The sequence below is a fragment of the Eubalaena glacialis genome, chromosome 5, assembly GCF_028564815.1.
Source record: "Eubalaena glacialis isolate mEubGla1 chromosome 5, mEubGla1.1.hap2.+ XY, whole genome shotgun sequence".
Taxonomy (NCBI): Eukaryota; Metazoa; Chordata; class Mammalia; order Artiodactyla; family Balaenidae; genus Eubalaena; species Eubalaena glacialis.
This window is the reverse complement of record NC_083720.1, coordinates 96,193,452-96,205,863: the sequence shown is the minus strand read 5'-3', so window position 1 is coordinate 96,205,863 and position 12,412 is coordinate 96,193,452. Positions and strand designations below refer to the sequence as shown.

At 36.1% G+C, this 12,412-nt stretch overlaps 1 protein-coding gene across 1 annotated transcript in view; it reads right to left on the bottom strand.

Moving 5' to 3' along the window:
* The window catches only part of LOC133091822 (ankyrin repeat domain-containing protein 17-like), a 45,395-nt gene that overhangs the window by 20,313 nt on the left and 12,670 nt on the right, over positions 1 to 12,412 (bottom strand). The window contains 5 exon segments of the mRNA XM_061191024.1: positions 562 to 2,198; positions 3,532 to 3,690; positions 5,576 to 5,731; positions 6,176 to 6,623; positions 7,767 to 7,938. Of these exon segments, the coding sequence (XP_061047007.1) occupies positions 562 to 2,198; positions 3,532 to 3,690; positions 5,576 to 5,731; positions 6,176 to 6,623; positions 7,767 to 7,938 (2,572 nt within the window).

Here is a 12,412-nt window from a genome sequence, read left to right as displayed (position 1 = left end):
TTAAAACAAAAAAGACAGTCGGAAGTGAAATCAAATTTTTAAAATCTTTGGTAATTATTTTTTATTTGAACTAAAAGCAAACTTTTGATGGCATTATCTTATTAAATTAAAATATGAGATTTTCCAAATTTTATTTATTTATTTATTTTAAAATATTTATTTATTTATTTATTTGGCTGCTCCCGGTCTTAGTTGCGGCATGTGGGATTTATTTCCCTGACCAGGGATCGAACCCGGGCCCCCTGCATTGGGAGTGTGGAGTCTTAACCACTGGACTACCAGGGAAGTCCCCTTTTCTTTATTTTGAGAGAGAAAAATATACCTGATGAAGAAATTTATTTATAGTAAATTTAAGATAAAAATCCATTACAGCTTCTAAAAAGATTAAAAAAATAATAATGCCATACTAGACATACTCAATACTCACAATAGCATTTGAATTAGTACTACAATCTGTCTATCTGACCCAGTCACAGAGTAAAAATATTAGAAAATAACCAAGAGTTTCAACATCATTTGTATAAACGAGCAGCTGCAGAATGTCAGAAAATACAAACTTACCTGAGGGACTTGCAGCAGGTCTCTGTAATGGTGGTCTGAAACCTGGAGCTTTGGAAGTATCAGACCGATGTAAAGGATCTGTATTTGGCAAATATGCGGATTTTCCTGATAGCATAGATTCTGGTGTTGACTGAGATGAAACAACAGATCCTCCCCAGAAGGCATGAGCAGGAGTAGGGCTACTTTCAAACAATGTGCTAAAGGGCCCAAATGGTAAGGGGGCACTGAAACTGGGAGCAATAGGCTTATTTGCTGGATGTACTGAATTTTGACAAGCACTTTGTGTACTTAAGGTCGAAGGTAGCTGGACAGAAGAGGGAACACTGTGAGGTCTTTTAATGTGATTGACACTGAGGACTGCAACAGATGAATTTTGCACAGGAGCTGGATTCTTGTGAGGGGCAGTTGTGCCATGAGAGGGTGGTCTAATAGCAGGGGGTTCCATTTTAGGCGGAGGCTGGGAGCATCCCATTTGTGTCTGAGGCATAGGGTAAGTCACTGGGGCAGTAGAAGGCACCGCCACTGGAGCAGAACTTGTTGTTACTAAAGGAGGAACAGTCATTCTAACTTCCGGGGGAGGAACCTGAGACTGCTGAAGAGGTGGTCTTGGCTCCTGAGAAACAGATCCCGGAGGTTGCTGCTGAGTAGAATGAACTGATGAACTCCCAGAAGAACTGCTGCTGTTTGGAGGTCTACTGTTTGTTGTTTCTACTACTGGTGGACTACCTGCTTCCTGTTCAGAGGAAGATGCCCCTTTATTTGGAGATGCTGTTCCACAATCCAAAGGGCTGTTTCTAGAAACCCCTCCTGGCTGGGCTGGTGGTGATGGGGAAGATGGGGATGATACTGGGTAGTGTTCTTCGGCAGTAGGCATAGGATATGTGGCATTTGTGGGTGCAGTGCTGTTGTTACTTGCTGTGGTTGTGACTGTTGTGGTGGTGGCATTGGATGTCTTCACAACTGTGACAAAAAGCTGCCTTCTAACAGAAGGTGAACTTGGACTGCCATTTGTAGATGTACCAGGCACCGTTGAAGCTGATGAACTGGTTGTAGTTGTTGGACTTGAAGTTAAAGAACCTGCTGAATTCACCTGAGAACCACTGCTATTCTGATTGCTATGGCGAGGCACCATGTGAGGCTTAGGCGAGTTAGTAGCTCTGGCAGGGCTCAAAGGCCTGACAGGAAAAGGACCCCAAGTGGATTGAGCTGGTGGAAAAGTACCTCCAAAGTGCGTCATGGGCAACCTTGGTGGACGGATCTGCTGGAAAGTCTGAGCAGCAAGCAAAGCATGTGCAAACTGTGGAGGAGGATATGCTAATGGAAGAGAAACTGGAAAACCAGGCCTCACATTATTCACTGGGTTCTTAATGGTTTTGTGAGTAGATGCAGAGGAAATTGCAGGCACAGTGAGTGCTGTGGCAGTCTGAGATGTTGGTGACAGAGCTACAGTCGTCATTTTAATCCCCATTAAGGAACTGTTAGCAGCAGTGGTGGTAGGTGCTGATGACCCAATTTTGGAATTTGCTGAGGAGCTTTTCAAACGATTCTTTGGAATAAGTTCATCAATTTCTTTGTCTGGATCCTTGATCAGAGCATTGATCAACTGAGTTGCTTGTCTTGTTGATTCAGTGCCACCCCTATAAGTTGACAAAAAAAATTAGGTTCAATTTCGCCTTTTCAATATGTAAAGCCTAAATTAATTCATGTGTGTATGTGTATGTACACACATACAGAGAACAGATAAAAGTTAAGAAGCAATTTTCTGACTATTTTTGAGGTATTATGCAAACAAAGCAATAAACTGTCCTGACACACCACTATATTTTTCAAAGGAAAAGTAAATGACTTCTTTTCCAAGAAATTTAATTTCACTATTGTTTCCTCAGACTAAGCAATCATCTTTCTACTGTGAAATACATTCTAGACAGAAAAACCACTGCACTTTAAAATCCTATGTAATCCATATTGTTACCATGAAGTTAAACAGCTGATCAATATTAAAAGCAGTACAAATAAGCAAGAAAAATAATACCATTGAGTAAGAAAATAGTATTTTATTTTAAATCCTGGTAGCTAAGATGACCCCATTTATATTTATTAGTGGTTTCTCTATTAGTAGAGTGATTATTATAACTCTTTTGGACAGATGTCTCAAAATGAGAGAAGAATCCTGATAATGACAACCATGGCCATAAGGTCAAACCCCAGTCTTGGATGTTCAGGAAAATATTTGATTGAAAGGAAAGCCTTATAGAGATCCTAAGGGGGAAATTACTTACAAAGGGTATATGCTTCCCCTCTTCTCTGGATAAAGCAAGTTGTGACTACACCTATCCCAGGGGAGGCATAAACAAGATAGGAGAAGGGGATAAGTGCAAAACAGAGCTGGTTAACGGCCTCCTTCCTCTTGAGGCAGGCCTAAAAACTATCTGCCCCTTTACCACTGGGAAGGGCACCTGTCTCTCACAACCAAATTTATGATTTCTTAGAATATCATCTTTACTCTGAGGGTATTCAGGCATAGACATGTTCAAATATTCAATTTAAAACAAACATCCACTTCAGATTTAAATCTATTACTGAGCTCATATTCTAAGGATACAATCTCAGAATAACAAATCTCAAATGCTAATTTAAGAGAAAGATGGAAAACTACAGATTAGAATGTGTTAGAAACCCATTCCTTCTTAAAAAGAAGTTTTTAAGAATGTCATATTAAAATTTTATATAAGGAAAAGATTATTCAAACCTTTGCCATACACACACAAAAGAAAAATTCCTTTAAAGCCCTTTGAAATACTTCACAAGAGCATATAAATAAGAAAAAAAAACTGTAAAGGTTATCTTAAACACGAATCAAATTCCCATTTAAAAAAGTATGCTATTAAATACAAAGTTCCACTGAAAACTCAAATGCTTATATATATTGATAATTAAGCTCTAGTGCAATAAAATACAAAAGAATAAAACCGTAAGAGACAAAATTTTGCCTTCCGGTCTCCTGTCTTGTCTTTCTGCTTATCAATATCTATGTGTGCACCAGTGAACTCCCGAATAGCGTTAATATTACAGCCTCCTCTTCCAATCACTCTGGATATCACAGTTGATGGAACAGATACTTTCTTTGACCTGTTTAACAGTTGCAAAAATAAATTAAGATAAATCATAAGTATCAGTGGTTGTACTTAAAATAAGAATTATTACTAAAATATGTGTCTGTAAATGCAGAATATTGTCGAATAAGCCTCTTCTACCTACTCTCACTCTAAGTGATAAAAGGCAACTAAGAGCCACAGAAAAAAGAGAAAGAGAGAGAGAGAGTGAGCTTTACCACAGCTTCTCATCTCATTACCAAAAACTGTTTGCTTTTTTGACTTTCGTCCTTCATTAATATCTGTGAAGCACATACATGTAGATATACACTGTGTTAATGCAAATACTAATGGCAAATAAGACAGACAGGGGTTCTCGCCCACATATACTGACTATGTAGAAACCAAGTAAGAAAACTACAACACGATGTTGTAAGTGCTCTAATAGGGTATCATAAAGACACATTGGTTGGGGCATCTAATCTACCCTAAGGAGTCAAGAAAGGTTTCTTGTGGGTACCTTTGGGTGTTTGACTCACATTATTGTTTTTATTCCCTAATACATAACTGAAAGGATGATACTAAAAATTCATTGTTGCCCTGCATTCTTCTAGAGGCATTAAAATGATTATCCACAAATATGGAGACTTGCTAAGGGATGTTTAGTTGTGTGAGGAAAGAGAAAAGCCTGCTGGAATTCCAAAAAAGCAAAACCCACCTAACACTTACAAAATTACATTACAATTTTAAACACTCAGATTCAGGAAAGGTAGATATAAATTTCTGACAAGTCTAAATTAAAGAATACTTCTAAAAGAAAAACAGTATAACTCTCAATAAAAAGAAGGAGCCAATTGTGCTTCAATGAATAAGTAAATTATTTATTTAGAATAGATTAAATATGAAATTATACATTATTTTTTTAAATGGTAAGGTATGATCCCTGCCCTTTTGTATACATAACTAAGTTACTTGATAATTCCTTTTTCCCTAAAGGACATAATAATCAGTCAGTGATCATTATTTTAAGTTAGTTAAGAATTTGCCTGCATACTACAATATAAAATACATGCAGGAAAACTGAATTCTCTTACTTTTGTACAGAGAGTATTCTGATGTTGTGATTTCAGTTAGTTCAAAAGAATGTGTGTGAGACAGAGAAAGAGATAAAGATAGAGATGGGGGTTGAGGGGAAGTGTTGGCCCAAAATAAGATAAAAAATGTACAGTACATTTTGAGATTAACAGTAATAAGCTTGGTTCACTACAGATTTTGTTTTAAAACAATCAGAAGTTTAATTTTTTGATGGAATTTCTGGTGAGTTCCTTAAAATAGGTTATCAAAGATTTATAATGGATCACATCCTTTCTAGGTCTGTGGTATCTTACCACCTTTTAGTTTCTGGGATGTTGTTTTACTTTTTAACACATATTATTTAAAAGTTCCAAGCAAAATACAGCAAACTATTTTAGTCCTAAAACCCTTGAAATAAAGGTATCCTATGATTTGAAGACAAGAATAGTTTAAAACCAATACTTAATTCATTCTCCAAATATTTACAAGTTTGTAGTAGACACTACATATTGGGCTCTGAGGTTACAAAGCTGAACAAGACAATCTATCACCTTAAATAAATTAGTTCACTACCAAATACCAATACCCATGGGGGTCAAGCAGACACCACAATGATCTAACTTTTCATATAAAATTTCCCAATTTTAAAAGTGTTAACATATACTTTTTTTTTTCCATCTAAAATATAGTATAGGTTGTCTCTGTTGGCCAGATGCAGCCTTGGGCCACCAGTTTGTTTGCAACCTTTGGAAGAGTTAGGAGAATTTAACTGTAAGGTAAACTATGCTTCATTGTGAAATAGAGCACATATAAAAATGAGAAAAACAATCAAAGAAATAATCAGTCACCTTCTTACAACTTCTTTCCATCCTTCTTACCACTTTTGTCCATGCTTAGGACTTGCTACTGTTAATTTCCCATTTGGAGAGGAAAGGGGAGATGGACCAGATTTTGTGCAAGTGGAGAGAGAATTACTGGTCATTTCACTGATAGTCTCTGACAATCTTTAACAGGGAGGAAAAACACATTAAATATAGAAGAGATGTAGAATTTTTTAATGATAAAGGCAAACTATTATATGATTTTATTCTTTATTTTAAGAATACTATGATGAATAAATGAGAAATTTATTTTTCACTTTTCAATACTTAGCATAATATGAAGGGCCAATTTTAAGAAGATAATATCTACAGGTCAAATTTAGCAGAACTGAAATACAATAATAATCCCTGAGAAACCATAATCAATACTTTTCATGGGTTAAGTTTAACAACCAAAACGAAGAAATTACACAGTAATTCTTTAATTCAAATGAAATCATGCCTTCTTTAGAACAAAGACAAACGCTTATTTTGTCAGTTGTTCATCTGCCTGCTTTACTAAAAAAATCAGCAACAAAGTGTTTCATAATGATACTATAAATCATGAAAATGAAAATTGGAACTAACTTTATTGAAGCCTTGCCAGAAACAGATTTTCTCTCTTCCTTTGGAAATGTAACCAGAACTGATGGCTGCTTCTTGCTGGTCATAGTGGTGGTGACCATAGCAGGTGAATGACTGTCACTCTTTCGGCTGCTGTTGCTGTTACTACTTTCATCACTGCAACTGGAAATTCTCATGTTATCACTGTCTCCACTCTCGCTGGTACTGCTGCTCTTGGACTCTCCATTCACCTTCTCTGGCTGACTGTATGAGATTCGTAGTGGATCATCAAATATAATTTGAACATTTTCTGGAGTAATTTTATTTTTCCTGTTTTTCCTCTTTGAACTGGTTGTAGTTATGGTATTGTTTCTTTTACCATGGGAACCTGCCAAAATGGTCCAGGTTGCAGATATACCTATGGTAGTAGTGGTTGTGGCACTTGGAGGCTCTGTCAAGACTTCAGGCTCATCTGTAGAAGTAGCAATACTGAATTAGCAAGTTCTAACGTTCTTGGCATATATTTAGCTTTAAGCACTCGACAAAAATAAACGCTGCATTTACTTTACTACTACTATTACATATAAAATTATCAGTCATTCCAGCATTCACTGGTAATGAGATGGATATGACTGATCTATTCTCTCTGTCCCTAAGTTCTAAACAACGCATAGTAGGCAGTTATAAAAAATATTTCAGGGACACTTTGGGAAATATGAATATGTACTGTATATTACATATTATTACATAATTACTAAATGTCTTAAGTGTAATAATGTTATTGTGGTTATGCAAAATAATGTTCTTTTACTGGGAAACACTGCTCAAGTATTTAGGGGTAATTTCGTATGATGTGTAGAACATATATAAGACTATTCAAAAAAAGAGAGAGGAAAAAAGATAAACAAATGTGCCAAAATGTTATATGAATCTAGGTGACTTACAGGTGTTCATTATACTAATCCTTAAACTTTTCTGTAGTTTGAAATTTTTCAAAATAAAAGGCTGGAGGAGGGGGAAATTAACACACACACACAGCATAAATACTTGGTGGTTTAATGACAACAGTTCTTTCTAACAATATCCTCATCTCAAATAATTTTTTAGTTAGAACCTAGTTTAAAATAATTCCCTCATTTAAGAAAAATCTGAATATGGTCTTGACTGTAGATGAAATTATGGAATTACTGTTAATTTTTTAAGGTATTATAAATGGTATTGCAATTATGTAAGCAAATGTCATTCCTTGGATGTGTGCTGATGTTTTATAGATGCAATGTCAGATGTCTGCAATTTACTTTCAGACGGCTTAGGAAAAAACTATGTATGTATATTTAGAGAAAAAGATAAAGCAAATATAGTAAAATGTTTATTTTTAAATTAGGTGAAGGGTATTTCAGGTGTTTGTTTCATTATTCTTTCAACTTGTATGTAGGTTTGAAATTCTTTATAATAAAAAGCCGGGAAGAAGTCAATAAATGAAAATAGCATATAAATACTTTAGGCCTTAGTAACGTAGAGATCTTTTTTCACCTTAAGTTACGGATATTTAAGGAAATATAATTTTGAGTAGAATGTATTACATGAAACAAATTAGATGGTTTAGAGAAAATACCTTCAACTTTATGCTTTTCTTTTTCTTGAGCAGCTTGGAGTTCAAAGTTTTCTTTATTTTTGGCTTCCATCTCTTCTAGTTTTCTTCTTTGTTCTTCTTTTTTCTTTCTTCTCTTCTCCTTTCTCTTTTCTCTTTTTGCAGCCAAAGCCAGCCTCCGGCTTTCTTCCCTTAACTGTTAAAGAATCAATAAAACAGAATTATAACACTGGAATTTACCTTGGAAAAAAGTTGTCATATAATGTTATTTTATCATTAAGGGTACTGGGCTACCATACAATTCAAAGTCATCTTAGTTCAATTCATTGTTTGATCAAGATCATACTCAAATCACTGTAAAGAGAAAATAATATTTTTAAATGTCAAGATCAAATTAATGATAAAAGACAACCTAATCTCAAAATGGATGAATGATAAAGATATACATAACTTCACAATCACTACGGAAATATAAATTAAAATAACAAGCTACCATGTGTTGTTCATTAATTTGGGAAAATTAAAAAAGATATCAGGTAGCAAAAGTTTGGGAAAATTAATTCTTCCCTACACTGCTGTCAGTATAAACATTAACATTTTTAGAAAGGTAATTTGAAAGCCTCCTATGAAAATTACAAAGTGCTTATCCTAAGAATATATTCTATAAAATGACTACCTCTAGTGGAAAAATATAGGCTCAATACTTTCCATCGCAAAGCTGATTACAATAGTAGTAAATGGAAACTGGGTAAATCCATGGGGTGGGGTCGGGGGTGGGGATAAATTAACAACAGTATACATTCACAGAATACTAGGCAGCCATTAAAAGTTATAAATGTATACCTGGGAAAATGCTCACAATTTACATTTGCTAGGGAAAAAAAGGCAAATTGCAAATCAATGATCTCATTTATGGGGGGGGCAGTGCTTTATGTGAATCTATCCGTGGGAATTTAAAAAAAAGGCTAAGAGGATACAAATCAAAGGCTTACTAGTGATGACCTCTAGAGCATGGGCTTGGACAAGAAGTAGCAGAAAGATGGTGACTTTCAATGTTACTTTATATGAATGTACATTGTTTCTATTTGTTAAACTGGATACATATTACTTTCACAGTCAAAAAAACTAGGAATAAGTTTTAAAGTCCAATAACATCTCTTAATAAGCTATTTTAACTATTAAATTTTCCTCTTTGGCTCATAAAATGGTAAAATCATCTACAAACTCTTTTGTTTGCATGTTCTCTAAATGACATTTTCAAAGTACATATTCCTTGATATAATCTAGCTTTCTATATATTTTATGTGTATTTTAAATATGTGTCAAAACAATGATACTCAGTTTATGGAAAATGTCACAATATCCTAACTACTGAAACCAGCCCTTAAAGACAAACTTATAAGCCAAATCAGACTTACTTTTCTTGAGAAAAAGTCTGACTTTTTAAGTCTCTAGCTTGTGCTAGACACTCCTCCTCCCTTTTGAAATAATCCCTGTTGGGTGCCTAAAAGGTTTTGCCCACCTTGAAAGTTTTCACACCCTGGGGCAATGCACCATAATTACATTCTCTTGGGTAAGAGATATGACCTTTGTTTCCAAAAAGGTAAATAATTAAGGAGAATCTATAGAACACCAGATACTTTCTCAAGCAGATGGATTTTAGGAAAGAACACAAATGGAAACTGGAGATATAAAAATTGTCTGCATAGTACCTACCCCCTAGAAATTTTTGCTGGTCTTCCAGAAGTACCCAAGTTTCCTCTGAAGACCAGTAAAGGAGGAGCTTTTGACCTTTCCAAAGGACTGAGAAGAAAACAGTAATTGGTGACCTTCACACCCTAGTTCACTACAAGGGAGGAGTACTACCTGATTGGTGAGTTTGAAAGAAGGAACTGAGCGTGTATGACTCAGCTCATTCAGCCTTGCTTTAATGTAGCTAAGATGCCTGTCCTCAGGAACTGTACTTTCTACATCTTTGCCTGAGCTCCAGTGAGGGAGGCCTGGGGTTGATCTGTTTTGCTGACTTTCACAAAATAAATAGGTAAGTGTAAAGGGAAGAGAAGGAGTAGAAAGGGGGGTGAAGGGTGTGCCAGAGACATTTTCAAAGCAACTGTGGCTATAGATAGATACTAACCTCTCCAATTTAGAATCAGGAATAATAAAACTGATATTTTATCTATATCACATCTGTATGGACAAAAAAGCCTTGAGAAAGGTACAGGAAATAGCTTTGGGGGGATAAAAATAACAAGTGAGGTTTAAGACTTTTGGTTCGGCCAGATGAGTTATTCATTTTGCTTGATTTTAAAAATGTGTCCAGTGGTAAGAAGTAATTGTGATTGGTATTCAAGGGGGGAAGAACGTTTAAAAATAGAAAAACTAGAAAGCAGGCTTTCCTCTAAAACCATCTGGCCTTAGGGGTGGGTAGAGGTGATGGGCTGGGATAGGTCTTAGTGTCTAGGTGTGGCTGGGTCCTTAGGTATGAATGTGCCTCAGGGCTTACAGAGTTCAGTCAGTGGAGGCTGGCCCGCTGGCAACAGTCTGAATTATCAAATTTTAGAGTTTAGCCCTAAGGGATAAGTAGTTACTCTTATTTCTAAATTTTGAAGTTATAAGGCTGGTATTTTGATAATTTCATAGATCTTACTAACCCTTTAGATGCACTAAAAAGTGAGACACAAATTCAGAGGTCTTAGGGAAACAATTTCTTTCTAGGGGAGAGATCTCAGACTATGGCTGCAAAAGGACCTACAAGGTATGGAGCTCTCTAAAACTAAGCAGAATTTGACAAGATAGATACAGACTTAAGAGGCATTATTAGTTTGCAGGTGGTAGCTGAAACTAATAAATAAAAGGAAATCACCAAAGGTAAAAGGCTATAACAATGTGTGTGTGTGTGTGTGTGTGTGTGTGTACACATAAAGAGGGGGAAGGTAGTGGGGAGGGAATATCCGTTATTAAAAGGAAGACCAAATGAGACTTTTAGAAAGGCATATATCAGGCAGAAGAAGACAATCAGGAGAAAGCAGCTTCAATGGGAGAAGAGTTTCATAAAGGAAGGCAAATCAACATTGGTAAGTATCACAAAGTATCAGTAAGGACACAAGTATGAGATGTCTAATCTTATTCTGGATTTGGCAATAAGATGCCATTGGTGACCTCTGCCATAGTTAGTTCACTGAATTAGTGGAGTAGTAAGCAAATGGTCCTGGACGGAGAATTAAAAAGAAAAGTAGAGTCAACAAGACATAGATTATTCCCTTAAAATATTTAGATAAGGAAACAAAATACTAAATTTTAGGTAAGGTTTCATTAGGATAGTTAACTTCATAAAGTTGTAGAAAGAGGGTAGGAGTTAATGAAACAGCAGGCACTAAAGTATGGGAGAGGTGGTAATAACTGATACAAGATCCGAAAGAGAAAAGATGAAAACAGAGTATTTAAACCATGAGACTCGAGTAAGTCTGGAGGTGCAGGTAAACAGGGTTAGAAATTCAGCCTACATTCTACATTTTCTCACAAGGTACATGCCTAGACCTCCTTTCACTTACCGGGGAACTACTACATGTTTGTGAGCATATGTGGGGGAGGGTAGAGGTTTTGAAGAAAAGAGTCAAATTGCAGAATAAATAACCTCATTGTGGAAAAGGAAAGAAAGAGCACTAGTCCAGCTGATTTTTTTTTTGGCTGCAGGATCTTAGTTCCCCAACCCAGGCCCCAGCAGTAGTGAAAACACTGAGTCCTAACCACTGGACTGCCAGGGAATTCCCTAACTGGTGATTTCTAATTATAGATTCAGGAAACAAATTGATGTTTGAGAGTTAAGCTTTTTAAGATGAGAATTTAAGGATTTAGGGAGAGGCAGTCCAGACTAAAGAAATACCATGTGCAAATCTGTTTTTTTCTTTTTTTGGTCGCACCTCGCGGCATGTGGGATCTTAGATCCCTGACCAGAGATAGAACCCACGCCCCCTGCATTGGAAGCGCGGAGTCTTAACCACTGGACCGCCAGGGAAGTCCCCCATGTGCATATTTGGATACAGTTATGTGAATGAGATATGTGAGTAGAAAACCATTGTGAGTGAGGAGCCTAGAGAAGACAGGAAGAGCTGAATGTCTGAAATTTCCCATGCAGACAATGAAGACAGACTGAAGGATTTCGAGTAGGGAGTAAAGGCAATCTTATCTGTGTATCAGAAACTATGGGAACTGGAAAAGTTACATTGGAACAAAGAAGGATTAAACTGAAGGCAAAAGATGACAGAGGCAAAGGTATTTATTTATAGACAGACTGTTAAGAAGCCTACTGCAATACTTCAGGCGAGAAGTGATAATTTAGGAGAGGATGGAACAGAAGACATAAAGAGACTGCCAAAGCTCAGTTAAAGGTGATGATGATGATACTGATACCATTAATATTTAGGGGGTTAATATGTGCCAGATACTGGATTAAGTTAATTTACTACACTAACTTATTTGATGGATATAGAGAATGCGGAGCAAAGATAATTGAGAATCTGAAAATGACATCAAGATTTCAGTTATTTCTGAATAATCAGTAGTGGTATCAATAACAGAAAAAGAGATCAAGGAGTACAGGGGAAGGGAAGGGCAGGATCCAGCGAAAATTTTTTGATAACTATGTACTAAGCATGGTTCTAGTCTCTTAG